The sequence below is a fragment of the Arvicola amphibius genome, chromosome 12 (assembly GCF_903992535.2).
Source record: "Arvicola amphibius chromosome 12, mArvAmp1.2, whole genome shotgun sequence".
In the NCBI taxonomy this organism is placed as follows: Eukaryota; Metazoa; Chordata; class Mammalia; order Rodentia; family Cricetidae; genus Arvicola; species Arvicola amphibius.
Window position 1 is genome coordinate 85,761,812 of NC_052058.2, and position 22,198 is coordinate 85,784,009.

The following is a 22,198-nucleotide window of genomic DNA, read 5'->3' on the forward strand; positions in this document are numbered from 1 at the left end:
GGATAAACCAACTGGTGTCACTCTGGGGCTGCCTGTAGTGCAGAGACTTTGGGAGACAGCCCAGGGAATGAGTGGGGACCCTTCAGACTTGGTTGGGGTGCTCTGTGCTTTCCTGCTTTCTTAGTCCAGGCCGAGACAGAAGCAAAATGGCTGTTGACATGCCCATGTCTTCCTTTCAGTTCTGCTAACAGACTCGGAGCTCAGTCTTCAGGAACCACTGGTACCTGCCAAGCTTGGGACCCAGGCAGAGAAGGACCGGCGACTGAAAAAGAAGTAAGAGCCTCAGGCCACCTCAGGTGGCCCGGGCACCTAGCTGCTTTCCTTCCCATGTCTTGTCATAGATTGATCTCAGAGAGACAGAGCCTGGCAAGGCTTGGTTCATGCGGGCTCATCTGAGCGGCCCTGAGTTGAGAACAGGGTCTTAGGATGATCCTAGGGAACAGGAAGCAAGAGGGCTGTTGGAGAGTAATCTGGGACCCGTGGTTCTCTTCCAGGGCACATGGAGATGGCTAAGTCAGTGTGTGTGATGTGTGAGAGCACTGTGGGCATGAAGGGTGTTCCTGCCCCACTTCGAAGTTTCAGATTGCTTCAGGCATAGAGCAGAAGAATTCAAGGGTGGGGAGCTGGGGAAGTACGAATGCCAGCTCTTGGCCCAGCCTGGAGTGGTCCCCAGGAGTCAGCCTGGTTGAGAGAAAAAAAGACTAGTGAGCCTGTTGTTCCTCCCCCCCCCCAAGACACCAGCTGCTTGAAGATGCTCGCCGAAAAGGAATGCCCTTTGCTCAATGGGATGGCCCCACGGTGGTCTCCTGGCTGGAGGTGAGCCTGGGCAGGGGAGATGCTCTGGGATCTCGAGGGAAGACCAAGTCTAGATGGTCCTCTCTGAGCTTAAGTCTCTTGTGTCTGCTCTTGGGGTTTGCTTTGCACCTTTGTTTGGTGGGATGAGGACTCCTGAGCAGCAGACACGATGTCCCTATACCTTTACCAGAGTGTTTCTCTCAGATAGACATGTATGTGTCATACCAAGAATAAGGGAGCAGATTATAGAGACTGACTGTGATGCTGAGTTGCTCCCCTGTGCTCCCACATCTGCAGCTCTGGGTAGGAATGCCTGCCTGGTATGTGGCGGCCTGCCGGGCCAATGTCAAGAGTGGTGCCATCATGTCCGCCCTGTCGGACACAGAGATCCAGCGGGAAATCGGCATCAGCAATGCCCTGCACCGGCTCAAGCTCCGCTTGGCCATCCAGGAGATGGTGTCACTGACTAGCCCCTCAGCCCCGCCTACCTCCAGGACTGTGAGTAGCCTCCTTCACCCTCAAATCTACAGAGGTCCTGACGGTGTTTATACAGTCTCCCGTTGGTCTCCAGGAAGAGGGAACATTGAACTCTGCCCATCTCCACAGAAGGCTCTTCCTAGTCTTCAGGAGAGTTGATTCTACGGGCTCCCATGGCCTCCCTTTCTCCATGCCTACCTGACAATAGTTGCAGGTCTCTGGGTTGTTTCTAAGATGGACTGCTTAGAACTGGTCTGTGGGAAACCATGAGCTTGACCCACGGGGAAGGGAGAGTTGTACCTGGGGCCGTCTGCTGGGGAGCCTGGGGTGGGGGCAGGGCACATCCAGGACCAGGATGCTTTCTTTTTTGCCTGCAGTCTTCAGGGAATGTCTGGGTGACCCATGAAGAGATGGAAACTCTGGCAACATCTACCAAAACAGTGAGTCTTCCCCTTGGCCCAGGAACTAGTGACAGCCCTGAAGATGAAGTGAGGAATGTGGGAAGCCGGAGGGGCTGGCAGAGACCTAGTGTACCTGATTGTGGGAGGCTCTGTGCCAGGGGTCATAAAACCTTGACAGCTTTGGGCTACAGGAGGCGCTACCCCATTATGGTCCTGAGTCACAAGCTCCCTGTTCTTGGCTTGGTCCTTGGTGGAATAGGAGGGGAGAATGGGAGTTTCTGGCATCGTGCTAACCCCCAGTCAAGCCTGGGAACCGTGGAAGCATGGTTTTGCCGTGCCAATTTGTTACCCCCACCACAAGCATGCATGTATGTGCCAGCTTTCTCAACTGCCCCAACAAGCTTATCCTGGTCATCCATGAGCTACTGGGGTGTCTTTCCCCTCTTTTGGGGGAGCCTGGGTGCAGGCTCCAGGTTTCTTGACTTTCGTGTCTCCCCTGACATGCGGCACTGGCTCCTGCTAGGACAGTGAGGAGGGCAGCTGGGCCCAGGTAAGACCCCCTCATCAGAACTCCTCTCAGGTCAGGGCAGCATCTTTTCACCAGGCTCCCTGGACGGTCCAGCTGGCCGAGTCCAGTGTGTGCATGTCCTTGTGCATGGAGCCCTGGACAAAGTTTCTTCTTTTTGTGCCCAAACTCCATTTTCATTCCTTCTCTGCTTTCATGGGATGGCAGGTGAGGAGCAGTGGGGGGCTGGGCCCCCAGCATGCCAGACACTTCACAGTTTGACTCTCTCCTCATGAACGATGAGACTTAGATTCATATAGTCTTCTTCCATTCCTTATCCTGCCAAAGGGCACTCTGGCGAATGAACCTTTCATTCATCATTCATTCATTCATTCATTCATTCATTCATGCATATGTGCTTACCTTATTAGCACATATTTATTGAGCATCTACAAGATCAGGCTTTCTAAACCTTCTAAATGAGTAAAGGAATAACATCAATGAGCAGTTTAAATGGAATCTAAGGACAGGGTTGACGAACACAGGGACAGTCTGGAATAGTGGTTACCGTGGTAGAGAATGAGGCAGGACAGCCATGCTTGCACTCACTGGTCACACCGGTGACAGACAGCATGTTCTCATGATACAACACTAGAGGAATCAGAAATGTAAAGCTAAGGAAAATATGTTAATCCTGATGGCTTTATAGAACTTGATAAATAAAACACACATGCACACACACACACACTCACACACACACACACATACACACACACACAAAGCTAATGTATTGTTTAGCAAATGTGTCCCCTGGTAAGTGTAAAACCCTTCTTTTGAGAGTAGAAGAATGGTGGGAAATAGAGTATAGCAGTCTTGTGTGGAGAAAGCAGTAGGACCGGGGTCCAGGGAAAGGGCAGAGGCTGTGCTAGTTCTGGACTTGGATGCTGACCATGAAGGGCTTCTTCATTTGTGTGCTTGGTAAGAAACATATGTGACATGCAATTTTACACTTATCAGCATGTAAAATTTCCTTTTAAAATAGAACTTTCAGTCTGGAAACATCTAGCAGGTGAGGGAGAGGTGCTGCGGTGGGGGGGATTGCTCTCGAAACTGAGCCTTTCTGAAGCCGAGTGGTCAAGGAGCCCGTTTGCTCTCAGCCGGAGGTAACGCCACGTAGTGCAGGCACCGAGGGACGAGTGGCCGTGAGAGTGGGAGCACTGACAAAGGAGGACTCCCGGAGTGATGAGCAGGCCTCAGGGAAGCAAACCGACTGTTCAGGCACAGGCTGCGGTCCCTTGCTGTGTTTTCTGTCTTTGGCTAACATTTAATCATTCCCCGGACTGTGGAGCTAGCCATTCCCCAGAGCCAGCTGTCATGCTCCGCAGGCCCACTGAACCTGGCCTCTCTTCTGCCTCTGAGACTAGCTGGCATTAGGAAGGCATGTCGTCCACACACCACTACACACGTAGAGGTGGCAGGAAGGACTGTTTTCTACCCCATGGGCAGTCGCTCCCTTCGCTAGCGTAGACTGTTGGTACCTGAGCAGAACTGGGTCATTTTGAGATCCTGAAATACTTCTATCGCTTCTCACAAATAAGCTGATGTATTAATGAGCAGCATGCACTTCCTCACAGGTGGAGGGGGATTAGGATTCTCCCAAATAAATATGCCACCTGTGGCCTATTGGCACCGTCCCGCCCATGTCCTCTTCCTTCTCATGTCCTCAGACCCTGGCCTACGGAGACATGAATCACGAGTGGATTGGAAATGAATGGCTGCCCAGCCTGGGCCTCCCTCAGTACCGCAGTTACTTCATGGAGTGCCTGGTAGACGCACGCATGCTGGATCACCTCACCAAGAAGGACCTGCGGGTCCACCTCAAGATGGTGGACAGTTTTCATCGGTGAGCAGGCTGGAGCCGGGGCTACCTCCTTGGTGTGGCATCTCCCCAAGCCCTGGGGCTCTGTCCTCAGAAATGGAGGGGCCCCTTGTCTTTTTCCAGGGCCCGCTCTGGGTAGTAATAGGTTTCCCTGTTATGGAACGTTCCCACGTTCTCCTCTTGTTCTGGGGTTTGTGAATTTGATCCTGTCCCTAATTTAAACCCATAGGGCACAAGTCATTTTTCATTAGGTCGTCTTTGAGAGTTTCCTCTGGACTCTGAATTTCCTTGCTTGTCTTTGGGTTTGCTGATTTCCCTGTGTTCACCAAGGAGCCTTACAGTGGCTCTCACACTGAGCCAAGGGACTGTATGTCTCTAGGTTATAAGATACCCTGTCTAAAGCAACCGGGGGAAGGAAGGGCCTACTTTGGCTCTCGGTTGTGGGGTACAGTTCGTCATGATGGAGCAGTGAAGACGGTAGGAGCACGAGGTACCTGGCCACTCTGCTCCAGCAGTCAAGAGGAAGAGAGAGATGCACGCTGGTGCTCACTGGCTTTCTCCTGTATTTACCGTCTAGGACCCCAGCCCAGGGAAGGGTGCTACCCACTTTTAGGAAAAACTTCATATCTCAAATAACCCAATCAAAGACAGGGTAGAGGATAATCTAATCAGTTAATTCCTCCCAGGGCCCTGGGGATCATTTTTTAGACAGTCACAGAGACCCTTACATTGATAATCAGCACTGGGGATCTGTATTGGTTTTTTTTTCCTGCTGCTGTGATAAAAATCCCTTGACAAAACAACTTAATAGAGAAAGGATTTATTTCGGGTTATAGTCCCAGACCATTATGGTGGGAAGGACACGGCAGTAGGCAGGGGACGCACAGCACAGGAGCAGGAAGCTGGCTGATCGGATCACATTTGCACCCAGGAAAGTGGAGAAAGAACAGTGAGCGAGACCAGACTGTAAGCCTTCAACCCCCACGACTTATTTCACCTACGGAGGCTTTACCGCCTGAGAGTCCCGTGACGTTTCCAACAGCACTACCATCTGGAGACCAAGTGTGCAAACACACGAGGGGCTGCGCACCATCTGGGTGGGGGGCGGGGGCAATGGGCTCGTGACACTTTTGCATCGCCGATGGGAGTCCCTCAGCTTTGTCCCTTTATGCAGAGTGACATCTAATCCTTGTCTTTAGACTGAAAAGATTTGTAAAAACCTGTCATGGCAGAGGTCCTAAGCTGGCAGCCTGTGAGCAGAATTTGGCTTAGAGATACATTTTATTTGGCCTCCATGTTTTTTAAAAATCATGAATTTGGTTGACAAGATTTTGTTTTTGTTTTAATTTTTATTATTTTTGTATATGGGTGGTTTACCTGCATGTATGTCTGTGAACCACATGTGTGCCTATTGCCTGTGGAGGCCAAATGGGGACATCAGATCCTCTGGCGCTGACGTGAGTCACCGTGTGGGTGCTGGGAATTGAACCAAGGTCTTCTGGAAGAGCGGCCAGTGCTCTTAACCACTGAGCCATCTCTCCAGCCTTCGCTGCCAATGTTTTAACAGTAATTTCTATCTAGAAGTCTGGAATTCTGGATTCTTTGGAAAGGTGGGCAGCTCCATGGCCACACTGCCACCTGGACACGACAGCCCCTCCAGCCTGCTTCCCAGCTAGCTCATGGACAACAAGCATGGCAGAGTGAGGCTGGTGGGCACAGCCACTTAAACTAGGGCTTTGCCTCGAGTAGAGAGCAATATGGCGCCCGGTGTTTGTGGCTTTTCAAGTTCCAGTTGACACGCTGTAGAGATTTAAATCTGGACGGGATCTGGTTAACTTCCTCATGGATGAGGAAACCGAGGCCTAGGAAGGAGCAGTACCTTAGGGATGGCGGCAGAGCACAGGCAGAACTAAGTCTTGAGGACTCAAGTTCAGTCCTACACCCCTTAGCCTTTCTGACCCCACAGCGACTTGTGAGGGCTGCAGGGAAGCTATGACTTCTCTGCCCATCACCCCTTGCTGAAAGGGAGTTTTTTGTCTTTGCCTGGGTGGCTGCCAGGCCCAGCTGCACCTGTCTCCTCCTGTGTGATTGATAGGCAGGGAGATGTGCCGCTCCTCTGCCCGGCTGATGTGTGCCTGGACTGCTGGAGAAGGCCCTCCTGTTTTAGCAGGAGAGTGGGAGCCCTCCTGCACTCAGCTCCACTGTGAGGAGCAGGGAGAAAGCCAGCCTGCCAGGGGCTATAGAGCAGCTCCAAAGTGCAGGCTTCAGGCTTCTGAGGTGTCACCACACTTTGCCTCTGCCATTCACTCTGGGTCATTCTGCTCAACATTCCAATAGCACATTCTTTTTCTTTCTTTTTTTTTTCTTGGAGTTTGGGGACAAGCACTCACTCTACAGCTTATGCTGGACTCAAACTCACAGCCCCCCCCCCCACCTCATCCTCCAGATATTGGGATTACAGTGTGAGCCCTCATGCCTGACCTCAAAAGCATGTTCTTGGCTATTCCTTTGTTGAAACACTTGGGACTGAGCATAGGGTCTCCACATGGGCAGCTAGGCTTGCTAACACTGAGCTTCATCTCCAACCCCCCTTCCTGCTTTTGAAATAGGGACCCATGTAACCCAGGATGGCCTTTCTGTGTAATCAAGGATGACCTTGAGTTTCTGATCCTCCAGCCTTTACTTCCAGGCGTAGGGATTATAGGCATGCCCCACTGTGCCTGGCCTCCTCATTCTTTTTTGTATTTTGAGACAGGTTCTCACTAAGTTGTCTGGTCTTAAACTCACTCTGTAATAACTCTTGAATTTGGGGTCCTCTTGCCTCAGCCTCCTGAATAGTTTGGATTACCGACTTGCACCACCAAGTCATTTTTGGAGACGTTCATGTAAGTCATTACTTTTATGACAAGAAAGGAATGTTTACATCTTACTCTACCAACAGAGGCAGCAAATCAAGGAGAGGTTGTTTGTACCTGCTCCCTTGGCCAGGTCGGGCTGATGCCCTCATCTTTTGGTATCCCTCCCAGTGCTTCCCCTTGGACTGGGGTAGTCTGTTGAGTATTGCTGTTTGGGTCGACTCCCACTCCACACATATATCAATTATACCTACCTGTTTCTGAGTCCCTGAGATGTGTTGAGCCCTTCCATTCAGAGTCACTTCTAATCCTCACCAAAGAGAGGTGGGACTCCATCTTACAGATGCCTGGTGCCCTTGGGGAGAATGTGGCAGAGCTGGCATTCAGACATGTCTTGACCTAACTATAAGGACTTTATGGCTTTGCTGTGTTGTCCGACAGCCTTGACAGCCATAGGAACCATGTAAGAGATGACGGCAAGACTTCATGTCAGGGGCGTAGCCCATCACGGGTTGTGTGAATTGATGCCTCTTGATAGCCATCCAGAACTGAAGACAGCAGCTTGCACCCTAAATACAGGCTGCCTAGAAATGTGTCTCTGAGCATGAGTGTTCCAGGCAGAAGGGCTTCAGGAGCAGTCTGTATAATTTAGTCTCAAAGCGGTTGGAGCTGGATGGGCCTTCTGTTCCGTTGCTCTGTGTAAAGGAAAACCCAGAAGGGGGAAGGACGAGGTAGTGGTCCAGTCTAGCTAGGACCCTTACATTTGTCCCGGTGTGAACGAGCTGCCCGTCACTGGAGGGGTTCTGGTGCTGCTCAGCCACCACTGTGGAAGTGCTGTAGGGCAGATGAGTCCTAGATTCGGAGGAGCCCAGATTAAAGGCAGCGGGGTCCTATCTAACCCAGGGTTCTCCACCCGAGTTATTGTCCACTCACCGCTCATTGCGACTGCTGCTCCCTTGGTACAGTGTGTAAGTTGTGTCACCTCAACACTAAGCACTTATAGAGCACCTTGGATGTCCTAGAGACTTGTGACCACTAAGTTAAACGGTCCCGTCCTCGGAAGTGTACATTTTGACTTGGCGAGACAAGATGGTTAAGGAGGTAGGAAAATAATTCGACCTCGCCAGTGTGGGGTGGAGGTGGTGATGGTAATAGTGTGAGTCTGCTTTAGGTGGCTACTGAGTTGGGCTGAGCAGGAGACGTGTGAAGAAAGAGCGAACTGTTTAGAAAACCGGGGGTTGGATGCTCTGGGTGGCAAACAGTGCAAAGGCCCCGAGGCCCCCAGGCCTTGGACGCCTGCTGTCTGAGGAGCAGCGTGGTGTCAGTGTGGCTGCAGCGCAGACAGCAGGTTGGACAGGTAAGGGAACACCTGTGGCATCTTGTAGGCCACTGAAAGGCCTGAGTGAACTAGCAATTAATTAAGGAGTATCTTAGATTTCCTTTTCTTTTGATTGTGAGTGGTCAATAGTCTTTGTCATCCCAACGCTGCAAAGAAGGGGTTTGCTAATTTCCTACAAAGCCCTTCCACCAGGCAGGCCCTTTGTTGGTTTCTGTTTGCTGTAACAGAATTCCTGACACAGCCTGGGAGAGAAAGGATTTGGTTTTGCTCCTGGATTGAGCCCATTGTGAAGAGCGGAGCAGAGAGAGAATGTCTCAGCTCTTAGGCTGTCTCCTTCTCCCCTTTTATTCCATCTGGTTCCCAGCCTGTGAAATAGAGCTGTCCATATTCAGGATGGGTCTTACCACTGCCTTAATTACCTCTGGAAATGCCTTTGAAGACACACCTAACCTACTAGGCTAGGTGGTGCAGTCTAACCAAGGTGACCGACAAGATTAGCCTTCAAGGCCCTACCTGCCTGAAGTGGGGAGGGATGCAAGCAGCAGGAGGTGGAAGTAGCCTTGAATCAGGTGCAGCCCTGGCAGCAGGAGCCTGAAGGGACCAGGGTGTGTTTTGTGTTGGGTGCAGTGGGTCTGTGCCTATTATGGTTGGTACAGAATGGGGACCATGTAGACAAGAATGTGGCCAGGCTCAGCTGCTGTGTGCCTACAGAACCAGTCTCCAGTATGGCATCATGTGTCTGAAGAGGCTGAATTATGACCGGAAGGAGCTGGAGAAGAGGCGGGAGGAGAGTCAGCATGAGATCAAGGGTAAGCTAATAGGGTCCAGGGAAGCTTGCTTCCATTCGCAGCCTGGGGCCCAGTGAGTCTCAGGGAAGACTCAGAGCCAAGAGGTGGCTACAACCCCAGCCTGCCCGATGGAACAGAAATATTCCATGTCCACTCAGATGTGATTCCACTTCCCTCGGACAGTGGCCACCATCCACACTGACGAGACCTCTGGTACGGTCTGTAGACTGATGTGCTCACCGAAGTTGGTGAACTGGTGGTAGGGGAGGAGAGGGCTGGGTGGGGAAGAGGCAGGTTTTAGATAAGACCCTGAAAGTAGAAAGAATAAGGCCACTTTGGTCTGGGGTGGAGGGATGATCCAAGCTGGGACCCCAGGGGAAAAAGTGGCAGAGATGCAGTGAAGTGGAGCTGGCCCTGCGGGAACCCAGATGCCAGGGAGGAAGCTAGGGATGGAGTGGGAGCTAAAGAGAGGGGTAGCCGGGGCTCTGCGGCTAGGAAATGCCTTCTGTGCCTAGAAGAGCCTGGGCCAGCCATGTTTCCCTTTTGTCCGTTTCTTCCTCTGCCCTCCAGATGTGCTGGTCTGGACCAATGACCAGGTGGTTCACTGGGTCCAGTCTATTGGGCTGAGGGACTATGCAGGAAATCTACACGAGAGCGGTGTGCACGGTGCTCTGCTGGCCCTGGATGAGAACTTCGATCACAACACCCTGGCCTTGGTTCTGCAAATCCCCACACAGAACACCCAGGTAGGCCTCCAGTCTGCCAGCACCCGCCTCCCTCTACTGTGTGTGCATGCATGTGTGCACACGCGTGTGTGTAAGCACGTGTGCATGTGTGTGCGCGTGTGTACACATGTGTGTGTATGTGTATGTGTGCGCGCATGTGTGTGTCATCTGTCCCAACAGGGTGCAATGTCCTCCAACCTGAGCGGTCCCTGTGCATCACCAAAGCCCCTGGGGAATGTGTGTCTTTCGCATGCAGTTACATTTCTTGTGGCCACACAGCTGTGGGTCACTCCAGCTCTTCCCAAGCTGAGGCCTGGTGCTTTCCTTTTCCTGAAGTTGCTTCTCTGACACAGCTTTTCATAGGGAAGAACCAGCGCTGGGCCTTGCAGGGACCGTAGACCGTAGACTGCACCTACCCTAGGGATCTGCTCCTGAGCTCCTAGGCTTTAACAGACTAAATCTACCAGTGGGCACAGCCCAGAGACACTCCATACCAGGGCTTTGTCTTCCTGTCAGCAGCTCAAAAGATTAGACGTCTCCTTCGATTACATTTCGTAATTATTGTTACAATGATTATCTAGGAATATATCTCAAGTCTCTTGACCCTATTTATATTTTTGGCCCTTCTGACTTCCTGTGGGTAATGGAGTCTAGATGCACTTGCACTCGGGTAAAGTACTTCCTGATTTTAGTTGTCCTAAATCTTCCTCTGCCAGGCTGCCCCTGGGGAAAGATCCACCTCTTCCTTACAGCTTAGCTTGATGAGGATGTTTGTATGTGACCTGTTCTCCCCTTTTGTAAGAACTGTGAATTTCATAAACTCTGATTATGTTGCCTCTGGGCCCAAGTCTTTGTTTTTCCAGACAGAATGGTCTTAATTCTTTTAGCTGTCCCTCGTGTAGACAAGCTGCTGCCCCTGATCATTTTAGCTGCCCTTGTCTGAACTGTTCGCAGCTGTCAGATTGCTTTTGAAATTCAGCCACTAGCTGTGCTGGCTATTCTGGGAACAGACACTTTTTGGCTTGACCGAGAGTGGGGCTGTGTTGTCTCTCTGTTCTGGGTAGCGTTGGCCTTGGGGTCAACGACAGCATTCAGCCAATGTGTTTGTAGACTATCTGCTGTGATGCCCGCTGACCAGTCAAAACACATAGCACGGAACCTTTCCTTTCTAGTAAGAGTTTGGATTTCCTCCAAATTCAATTTCTCTATACTTGCCCACCTCTAAGTTCATTTGCAGGCTTCCTGCCTGCTCAGGGCTCTGCAGTTGATACACATCCTTTTATCCTCTCACTTCCCAGGATATTTGAGATATTACAGCCCTTTTCCTCTCTGATCACTTGTAAGACATACCGCTTCCACTCCGACAGTTCCTGATAGAACTCTGGGCTTCATACTTCCCCCCAAAATGGGCTTTCTCTTTCCTACTTCCTGTCTCAAGGTGCCTATTTCCTCTTCTCTCCTCCTCTTCCTCCTCCTCCTCCTCCTCCTCTTCTTCCTCCTCTTCTTCCTCCTTCTCCCCCTCCTCCTCCCCCCTCCTTCTCCCCCTCCTCTTCCTCCTTCTCCTCCTTCTTCTTCTCCATTTCCTCTTCATCCTCCTCCTCCTTCTTTTTTTTTTTTTTTTTTGAGACAGACTTTCTCTGTGTAGCCTTGGCTGTCCTGGAACTCAATCTGTAGACCAGGCTGGCCTTGAACTCAGAGGTCCACCTGCCTCTGCCTCCTGGGATTTAAGGCATCCACTACCAGCACCTGGCATTTTCTTGACCTATTTGTGTGACACAACTTGGAATCCTTTATGGACCATGGTTGAAAATACCTGGTGACAGAAAGTTATGAAAACCTCCCTGTTTCTTTCTTTTGATTAATCTCTCTCTCTCTCTCTCTCTCTCTCTCTCTCTCTCTCTCTCTCTCTCTCTCTCTCTCTCTCTCTCTCTCTCTCTCTCTCTCTCTCTCTTTGTGTGTGTGTGTGTGTGTGTTTATGTGTACCATATGCATGCAGGTGTTACAGAGGCCAGAAGAGGGCTTCTGGTTCCCTGGAACTGTAGTTATGGGCGGTTGTCAGTCACCTGATATGGGTGCTGGAAACTGAACCTGGGTCCCCTGCAAGAGCCGCAAGTGCTTTTAACTGCTGAGCCACCTCTGCACCCACGCGGGTAGTTTCCTTACTGAGTTAATTCTGAGGAGGTCTAGAAAAGTGTCTCAGGGCTCCCACTATCCGCGACTGGGGGTTCTTTTAGTCTGAGTTTGCAATGTGTGCCCTGCCAGATGAACTCACTTATTCCAGGGCAGTTTTGTTCACCCACGTGTGCGTGCTTACTGCTCTTCCTCCTGCCCTCACCAATGGGTGCTCAGCCATGTTTTCCCATTAGAGACAAAATATAGGCTTAAAAATAATTTTTGTTGGGGGCTGGAGAGATGGCTCAGAGGTTAAGAGCATTGCCTTCTCTTCCAAAGGTCCTGAGTTCAATTCCCAGCAACCCCATGGTGGCTTACAACCATCTGTAAAGGGGTCTGGTGCCCTCTTCTGGCCTGCAGATATACACACAGACAGAATATTGTATACATAATAAATAAATAAATATTTTTTTAAAAAATAATTTTTGTTTATGCGTAGAAAATCGGGTATATTTGTACAATTTGTTTTGATAGTCTTTTGTCTACTGTCACCTCCCTTCAATTCCCACTAGTGCCTCCGTTCTCCCTCACACCTTCCTGTCCTCTATCTTTTTGTTATTGATAACTCTGTGAGTCCAATTAGTGCAAATAGTTTTTTTTTTTACAATAGATAAAGCCTGTCTATTCATGTACTTTGTAATCCAGCTTTTAAAATGACATTTGCAGCCGGGCGGTGGTGGCGCACGCCTTTAATCCCAGCACTCGGGAGGCAGAGGCAGGCGGATCTCTGTGAGTTCGAGACCAGCCTGGTCTACAAGAGCTAGTTCCAGGACAGGCTCTAAAGCTGCAGAGAAACCCTGTCTCGAAAAACCAAAAAAAAAAAAAAAAAAAAAAAAAAAAAAAAAAAAAAAAAATGACATTTGCCCCTAATCTGTCTGATAACCTGAGTTTGATCCCTGGAACCTGCATGGTGAAAAGAGAGAAGCAATTCTTGCACATTCTCTTCTAACCTCCACAGTGCATAGTCACAATTGCCCACATGTGTGTGCGTGCACACACACACACACACATACATACATGCACACACAGACACATAATAATAAAAACTGAATTAATGTAAATTTTTTAAGAGAAAGATACTATAAATGTTATTAACTAGAGCCTCTCTTTCTTCCCCTCACCCTGTGGGTATCAGGCCCGTCAAGTGATGGAGAGAGAGTTCAATAACCTGTTGGCTTTGGGCACAGACAGGAAGTTGGATGACGTGAGTACTTGGATATGAATTTAGAGCCTTGGTCATTGTAGGCTGATTGGATTGAGGGTCATGAAATCTCCCTCCCTAGGGCTGATGGGTGGTGGCTAGCCTAAGGGAGGAGAACCAGCAGGGAAGGGGAATGGCAAGGGGCGGGGAGGAATGGCAAGGGGCGGGGAGGCATGTGGTTGGGCAGCAGCAGGATGTGGGGAAGTCTCTGTGAAAATCATTTCTGGTATAAAAACCAAAGCCCGTGTTATACTTCTAGCATCTTCCACCTCAAAACTCAGCCTTCTCGGCCATGCAGGGTCAAAGGTCTTCCCCAGAGGCCGTCTCTGTGGGGTGACTTTTCTGTTTCTGTGTCTTTCCCTGCTGGGCGGGATTGCAGCCTGCCCTCCAGTTGTGTGGTGTCTGAGGACAGGCGCTCTGCTGAGGTGCTCCGCTCTCTGCTCCTCGGGGTAGTTGGCACACTGCTAAACAAAAACCCAAGCTGACACCCCAGATCCCCTCGTACCTTCACTCTCAGCCCTTCTGGTCTGTAGAAGCCTTTGACCTTCATTTCATCAGGCCTTCCCTTGGGGTTCAGGAAGACTTGGAGGACCCTGCCAGCCCTCCCTGCTCCACCTCTTGACCTGTTTCCCAGTCACCAACCTTCCTTGAATGTGCCAGTCTGTCTGCCTTACCCGACTGTGCTTAAGCAAGTTAAAAAAGAGCCCGGAACTGACGGGATGGCACAGGAAGGAAAGCTCTTGCCTTACACTCCAGATGATCTGAGCCTGATCTCTGGAACCTATAGAAAGGTAGAAAGAGATAACCAGCTCCCCGGTGTTGTCCTCCAGCTTCCACAGATGTCCCGGGGCGTGTGTGAATACACCCCACACACTTTTATTTCTAGGTTCTCCACCTTTAGACCTTGCTAAATTAAGGAATGGGCCTCCAACTATCCATTCATTAACAGTTACTGGGGCAGACAGCATTCCACGACACCACTCAGGATCAGGGAATGCACTCTTTGGAACAACAAAAATCATGCATTGCTCCACGGAGCATAGAACATGATAGAGAAAGGAGAAGAAAACAGAAGGGGTAGAAGGTGAAGGATCTGGGGGGAGCAAGGAGGGGATGAGGGGGAAGGAACAGTAATGGAATACTCTTGTAAACGCTCCTGGGACAGGTTTAGAAGTGATTAGAGCATGTATCATTCCAAGAGCACAGACTACAAATCCCAAGGGATTAGAAATGGGAAGGGTCGTTGAGGCAAAACTAGGGGTCAGTGGCCCTGTTCCTGTCCACTCTACCCATACTGTGGGATCTGTACAGTTCTGAAAACACAAAGGAGGAAGGCAATGAGCCGGGTCTCCAAAGGGTGGGGTGGGTAGCCTGTGTCCTTTGGAATAGCCTGATTCCGGAGGCTCATCTGTCTGTCCCCATCACTGTCTGTGTGTTCTGGTTCCACTGGAGAAGGTAGCCTGAGAGATGAACAGGCGAGGCAGATGTTGGACTTCCCATTTGACAGATAAGAAAACTGAAGCCCGGAGAGGTCCTGTTGCTAGTCACGCAACTGAACCAAGAATGGCAACCTAGAACTCATGATCTCTGGCAGTATATTCCTAGCAACCTCGGTAGTATCTTTATTAAGGCCCCAGGACAGGATAGCAGGGCTGGGGCTGACCAGTGAGTGACCTCCCGCAGGGAGCCTAGAAAGAGAAATACTTTGAAAAAGCAGTGGGCTCTCCCAGCTCAGTTGGGAAGGTTGGGGTGCCAACTCCAATACGTCCCTTGGTGCAGGGGGAAGAGAAGGTGTTCCGTCGAGCACCCTCCTGGAGGAAACGCTTCCGGCCACGGGATCACCACAGTGGTGGCATGCTGGGCACCTCGGCAGAGACCCTCCCAGTGGGCTTCCGTGTATCCACGCTGGGTCCTCTGCAGCCCCCACCCCCTCCGCCCAAGAAGATCATGCCTGAAGGTGAGTGCGGGGACTGGCTGCGGGCTCCCTCCTGCAGCCTGGGGCCAAGCGGGCTGGAGAGGGGCGAGGCCGAGGCTGCGCTGCACTAACGCTGCGGTGGGGCGCGCACTAACCCGCGCTCTGTGTGTTCTCCCGCCGCTGCCGACTCCTGCCAGCCGGGACGGCGGGGGCGCAGAGACTGGAGCCCTCCACGGTCCGGACCTACTCCTGCTGACCCCCCACCCTCCCGCCCCGGGTCTGACGGGGGTGTGCCCCCGGCTCGGGGTAAGTGGGCCTGGCCGTGGCTGCGCTCGCCCGCCTTGCCTCCGCCCCGACCCGCCCTGCCGTCGCCGCAACCTCGCTGCAGCACCGCCCGGCTTGCCCTTCCCGCTTCGCTTTGTGCTTGGCCGCATGTTGCACCTACCTGCTGCCCTTCCGGGGACCACCTCCACTTACAGAGCCTGTCTCTCTCTTCTCTCTTAGCTCACTCCCACTATCTCTACGGACACATGCTCTCCGCCTTCCGGGACTAGCCATGGCCCCCAGGGTGGGTGCCCTGGTTTCGCAGGCTCAGCCGGCCCTGACCCCTCCTGCTCGTTCCCTTTCTCCCTTGGCTCCCGACCTCTCCTCTGTGACTTTCCAGTTGCCCGGGGTCTCAGAATATGCTCATCTACTCCCTTGGCATCCCACTATCCGAGTCCTACTTCGTGTCCCTTTTGTAAGTCTGGTGGATGTGGCCAAGGTTTCCTGTGTGTGGCGGCACCCAGGTTGATGGTGCTTGGGATTCTGTGGGAGGGAGAAAAGGGTAACGCCGAGTGAGTGTCACCACCTTTCCTCTTCTGGACCTAGTTTGGTCTGGACTCTGGGTTCATCAGGCGCATAATTCCAAGTCATGGACTGAGATGGCCCTTCCAATAAAAGGCCATTTCGGACTCTGTCCTGCTTGGACTAATTGGCCTTCTGGTCCCCTCCACTCTGGCTGTGCCAAATGGTCTGAGTGGTTTTGGTATCCCCTTTCACAGTATCACCCCTGCCCCTTCCCCAAACCGGTCAACAGCGTCTTGTAGCTCCTGCCTCCAAGTCGTGCTTGGGGGCAATGAGGGGTGAGTACCCGAGTCCCTCCAGGAAACGCCAGAAGGGAAACTGAGGAAGGCTAAGGTGGAAACTCGGAGCCCAAGCTGATGCAGAATCCCAAATATGTGGGAGAAATGGACCCCAGAGCTTTGGATTAAGGGCAAAGGCAAAGGAAAGTCTTCAACTCCTTGCCCAGTAGAAGGTACAGTCAGGGGAACTAGAAAGAGAACAGATGGCCTTACTACCTAAGCCCAAGGGACCCATGTCCCAGGTCCAGGGTGTCTCATGTGGACTGAGGCAGTCTTCCTTCTGTGTCCTCATGCTGTCCAGGCCTCCATTGGTGTTCTTTTGGGGTCAGCTATCTACTCCAGAAATTGTTGGTCTCCTCTCTCCCCACTATTTTAATTGCTCTTTCTGGCAGCATGGTGGGGCAGGACAGATTTATGAGGAATACCATTCACCTCCTCTTCCAGACCCATTCCTTAGCCTTAGGAAATCTCAGGACCTCATATCAGGGTGGGTCGATAGAAGCTGATACTTAACGGGAGAGGAAAGCACGTGCCTGGGTTGTATTTGTTGGAGGCAGGCAGTACAGTGCCCTCCTGCCCTCCTGTAGGCAAGTGGAGTAACTGGCTTGCCATCTCATTCACTGGGATTCTGAGCAGGGGCTGGGCTGGCAGGTGGAGAAATGAGCCAGAACTCCCTGCTGCCCAGTAGGGGAAAGCTTGGCTAATGGGGTGACTGAATGGGCTCCCCTGGGCTGGGGCAGGAAGCTACCTGTCCTTGATCCCATTGTTTCCGCATCCCTACCAGTCAGGCTGCTGGGGATGAAGATGAGAAACAATTGAGTAGGAAATGAATTGATTAGAGTGTGAGAAAGCCCGATCCTGACTGCTGGAGTTACACAGAAGCCTCAGCATCCTGAGACGGAAGGAGTTGAGCTTGACAACCCCATCTTACTCCTTCTTGGGACCCTCTATGGGCTAGCTGTGTGAGAGTCAGCCCTGCCCCTCCTCTACCATGTAACCCTGTGGTGGTTTTCGATGTCATAGGTAGCAACTGGGGATCCAGGTGTTTTCAGGGTCAGCAGGGAGGATGGACAGGGGACTCTGCATGCAGTGATAGAAGGCTGCTGTCATGGTGTACCCCTTGCCTCACAGTCAAAATATATATATACACATATATATTTTTTTCTTCTGGAGAGTAACCATTGGCCCAAACCCTCCTTGCCAGCCTCCTGTGTCTCACCGGGTCCCTTCTCAGTACTGTATTGGCTCAGTGCTTCAGGAGTGGGTGTGCGAGTGTGTGGTGGGTGTGTGTGGGTGTGAGTGGGTGTTTATGTACCAATAAACAACCTGGTTTTAAGACAATGTACAAATGGCCTCCATTTCTTTCTTGAACACTCAGCTCACCCGATATGTCCAGCTTCCTTCATGGGCTTCCAGGTTGCTGTGCTCGGGAAGGAGGTACCAGAGTTTTGGAGCATATGGACAACACCCTTCTGTTTATTATGCACACGCAGGATTGATGGGAAAGGTAGCGTTTGGGTGGCGTGTACCAAGCGTTTATAGAGCAAGGTGAAGGGATGAGAAGCCTGCTCTCAGGCTTGGTCGGGTTCCATTTCACCCTTATTCTTCTGTCCAGGCCTACTCTACCTGGATCCTTTCACACTGAGCCCGGAGTCACTGCTGCTGCCCAGCTTCCTCTGTGCACCTCTGCTTTCCAGGAGTTGTCTTAGTTACCTTTTGGTTGCTGTGATAAGATACCATGACCAATGTAACTTATGAAGAAAATCATTTTCTTGGGTGCTCGCTTCCAGTTCTAGAGGGTTAGAGTCCATCACCAATCATGGCAGGGAGGATGGCAGCAGGGTGGTCAGGCGAGTGGGCAGATAGACATAGCACTGGAGAAGTGGCCGAGAACTTACATACTGAGACAACAACCAAGAGGCAGAGAGAGAGAGCTAACTGGGATGGCATGAGCTTTTAAAACTTCAAAGCCCGTTCCCAATGACACACCTTCTCCAACAAGGCCATGCTCCCGATCCTTCCCAAACAGTTCCACCAACTGGGGACCAAACATTCAAGTATGTGAGCCTATAGGAGCCATTTGTTCGTTTGTTTGTTTTTTGTTTTTTGAGACAGGGTTTCTCTGCATAACAGCTCTGGCTGTCCTGGAACTTGCTCTGTAGGGCAGGCTGGCTTCGAACTCACAGAGATCTGCCATCCTCTGCCTGGGATTAAAGGCTTGTGCTGCCTACGTACGCTACCTCCTCTAACACCACCACTGTTGTGCTGGGACCATTCTAATTTAAACCACCATAGTCTGTCTTCACTGCTTTAGTTTAGGGGCCAGCCCCTCCATGGCCTTAAGAAGCAGTTCATGACTTGGATCCCTGGCCCTCTCCTCTTCCCACTAGCTTGAATCTGCCTAATCAGAAATGTTCTGTCCACCAGTGCCTCCTCCAGAAGACAGATCAGTGGCTCTTTTCTTTGCCTTGGTAGCTTCGACCCTTCAACTCCTTTCTAAGTCTCTCACAGGAGGCAATGACTGGCACTGCAGTAGAGTTAGGTAACCAGCATCCTTTAGTTCCGTGAACATGCTGTACATATTGAACAGGTGCCTGTGTTGTCTACTGCCCTGGGCTGTGAGGGCATTCCTTAGTTCAGTCTCTTTGATCTCTACATTGATGGACCTCATCTTGAAGAATCGTTGAAAGGATTGATATTAACAAAAGCCAACAAATCCCTAAGCACTGCTGGGTGCCAGACCCTTGCCTGGTCTTGCTGCTATTACAAAACCACCTTACACAGGTCATTTTTAATCAACAGAAATGTGTTTGAGAAGTCCAAGAGCAAGCTACCGGCAGATTTAATCTCCAGTGAGGGCTTAGTCTTCAGAAATGGTACTTTGTCAAGCTGTTTTCATACAACAGAAAAGGTTGAAGGGTAACAAGGGCCAAACAGGCTGCCTCTTATGAGGGCACTAAATCCCGTTCATGAGGGCACAGCCCTCATATCCTAACCACCTTCAGAAGGCCTATCTCTTAATGCCGTCACATTAGGGATTAGGTTTTTTTTTTTTTTTTTTTTTTTTTTTTTTGGTTTTTCGAGACAGGGTTTCTCTGTAGCTTTGGAGCCTGTTCTGGAACTAGCTCTTGTAGACCAGGCTGGTCTTGAACTCACAGAGATCCGCCTGCCTCTGCCTCCCGAGTGCTGGGATTAAAGGCGTGCGCCACCACAGCCCGGCAGGGATTAGGTATTTTAAAAATAAATTTTTTCAATCTAAGTGTGAATGTGCATGTGTGTGGGTGCAAGTGGAGGCCAGAAGACACATGGGTCCCTTAGAGCTGGAGGTACAGCGCACGACGCAGGTGCGGGAATGCAAGCTTGTGCAGAGCGGCATGCCCTCTTAACTGCCGAGCCCTGAACATGGGTTGAATGTGAATTTTGAAGAAACCCAAACATCCAAATTATAACTTGTAGTAAAGAGATTAACTTGTAGTAATCAAATTAGTTAATTAATTAATCCAATCCTCAGAAGCCAGTAGTGTGGCATCATGGCGATTTTATAGAACAGGAAACTGACAGGTTAAGATCACACACCTTGTGAAAGACATGGGTCTCAAGCGTAGGTCTGAGTCCAGTGCCTTGCCCTTCACTGTAATCTGTGTGGTGGATTACTGATCTAGTACCTGGAGTGCTTGACAGCTTAACTGCTTCTTCTGAGCGAGAGCGTCATGATTTCTCCAGCTATCCTAATTCTCTCCCTCATACGTTTGTCTGTAGCTACTCAAGTGGCCCTTGGTACCCGTGAATCATCCTGGGGCCACAGTCCCAGTGATTAACCATGTGGCCTGATACACACTGTGTTCTTGTGTCCCTTCCATAGCCATTGGGGCCCCAAACACTGAGGCAAGAGTAAGCGTCCATGGGCACAGGTGACAGGAAGAGAGCCAGATCTAACTTAGGCAGAACCCAGGCAAGCCTCTCAGTGCCCCACCCGCCATGGTCAAAGGTGGAACTGAGGAGCTGAGCTGCAGTAGCTGGCTACAGGAAAGAGGTCTGAAGGTTCCAGAAAGTCATGACTTTTCAGTGTTGTCAGCCTCTGGATTGGGGTTATAGGAAGAGCAGTCCTGTATGGAAATGGGCGTTCAGGGATGCTGGGCTCCAGATAAAACCCTTGCTAGTGTCATGTTTCGTCTTCCCTCCCTTTCTTCCTCCCTCCCTCCCTCCCTCCCTTCCTTCCTTCTTTCCTTTCTTTCTTTCTTCCTTCCTTCCTTCCTTCCTTCCTTCCTTCCTTCCTTCCTTCCTTCCTTCCTCCCTCCCTCCCTCTCTTCCTTCTTTCCTTCCTTCCTCCCTCCCTCCCTCCCTTCCTTCCTTCCTTCCTTCCTTCCTTCCTTCCTTCCTTCCTTCCTTTCTTTCTTCCTTCCTTTCTTCCTCCCTTCCTCCCTTCCTTCCTTCCCTCCCTCCCTCCCATTCTTCTTCCTTCCTTCCTCTCCTTCCTTCCTTCCTTCCTATCCTTCCTTCCTCCCCTTCCCTTCCTTCCTTCTTCCTTTCTTTCTTCCTTCCTTCCTTCCTTCCTTCTTTCCTTCCTTCCTCCCTTCCTCCCTTCCTCCCTCCCTCCCTCCCTCCCTCCCTTTCTTCCTTCCTTCCTTCCTTCCTTCCTCCCTCCCTCCCTCCCTCCCTCCCTCCCTCCCTCCTTTCCTTCCTTCCTTCCCTCCCTCCCTTCCTTCCTTCTTTCCTTTCTTTCTTCCTTCCTCCCTTCCTTCCTCTCATCCTCCCTCCCTCCCTCCCTCCCTCCCTCCCTCCCTCCCTCCCTCCCTCCCTTTCTTCCTTTCTTCCTTCTTTTTCTTTTTTCCTGAGACAGAGTTTCTACATGTAGCCTTGGCTGTCCCGGAACTTTCTCTATGAAGCCGGCTGGCCTCAAACTCACAGAGATCAGCCTGGGATTAAAGGCATGCACCACTGCCCAGCTTTATCATCGTGTTTCTTTAGCATTTGGAGAAAACTGGGACGAATCTTTTTAGGGAAGGGTCCTCAGAAGGTTTTCCTTTGCTGTCTCTGGAAATACTCTAAACAGAGTGAGAGACCAGGAGTCTGGGTCTGGGTGTTCACCCATAGCTGAGGGAGTGCAGAGAGGAGGTCAACAAAGGGTGGTGATATATGTTCCTATCAGGCCTGAACTGGGCTCCTTGGCCAATCTCATTTGGAGCTCTGGCTCCCCTAGGCATCTGTGCCCCAGCTTGAACCTTCAAAACCAGGAAACTAAAGAGCATGGGGCATGACATGTTAGGGGATAGTAGGGTGGCATTTCATCCATGGAACAGACACCCGAGTTGAGGGGACTCTCTCCTACCATTGTTCTTCCATACCAGTTGCCCCAACCACCTCATACACCTGCAGCCACTAGCGGAAAGGTTTTCTGGGAAGTTAGACACCTGAGAATGTTTGCTGGAGGGCACAGATATCGCTGCAAGCATCCTATAATTCATAATAATTAGCCAAACACCAGGAAGCGCCTACATCCACACTGGCATGCCAGTTTCAAGTAATTCTTGCCTCTTCATTCTGTGTATTCCTTAAAGTCCATTATTAGGCAACATTTGATTAACCCAGTTTGATTTATTGTAGTTACTTCCCCTGATTGAGGGAATTTAAGTTAATTTCCCTAAAGAACTCCAGCTCATTATTCATTAACATGAGCGTTATCTGTAATTCTATTGTGAAGGTTGAGAATTTGTTAATTTAAGGAAACCCTTATGCTTAATAACATTTATTTTGTGAAAATATTCTGGGCTCCTTATGGCAGGGTTAGTCATTCACATCTGGCTGTGCTGGCATGTGGCGAGGTGAGGCCTTGCAAGCCATGATTACACCTGCCTGTGCAGGGCTCTGTTGATTCTAATGACCTGGTTATTCTTTCAAGTGTGAATATGCATCTCAGTTTCCAGTTGATGTAACTGAAAAGAATGGGCTTTAACACTATATCCAGCAACCGCAGGAGCCGTGAACTCCATGGTATTCATTGATGCCCTTGCTCTTGGCTAGC

The 22,198-nt window shown here is 50.8% G+C and overlaps 1 protein-coding gene across 11 annotated transcripts in view; it reads left to right on the forward strand.

The window, feature by feature from the left end:
• Ppfia4 (PTPRF interacting protein alpha 4) overlaps positions 1-15,615 on the forward strand; it is a 34,037-nt gene extending 18,422 nt beyond the window's left edge. For 4 of the 11 annotated variants that reach the window (XM_038348976.1, XM_038348977.1, XM_042056023.1 and 1 more), the window contains 11 exons: positions 180-273; positions 735-816; positions 1,093-1,293; positions 1,650-1,712; positions 2,197-2,223; positions 3,906-4,081; positions 8,963-9,060; positions 9,610-9,785; positions 13,072-13,140; positions 14,917-15,094; positions 15,557-15,615. In XM_038348976.1, coding sequence (XP_038204904.1) covers positions 180-273; positions 735-816; positions 1,093-1,293; positions 1,650-1,712; positions 2,197-2,223; positions 3,906-4,081; positions 8,963-9,060; positions 9,610-9,785; positions 13,072-13,140; positions 14,917-15,094; positions 15,557-15,606 — 1,214 coding nt within the window. In that variant the 3' untranslated portion in view covers positions 15,607-15,615. Of the gene's footprint in view, positions 1-179; positions 274-734; positions 817-1,092; positions 1,294-1,649; positions 1,713-2,196; positions 2,224-3,905; positions 4,082-8,962; positions 9,061-9,609; positions 9,786-13,071; positions 13,141-14,916; positions 15,095-15,249; positions 15,309-15,556 lie in introns of those variants that run through there. The other 7 variants (XM_038348978.1, XM_042056026.1, XM_042056028.1 and 4 more) reach the window with 3 other exon arrangements.
• Positions 15,616-22,198: the final 6,583 nt, after the last annotated feature.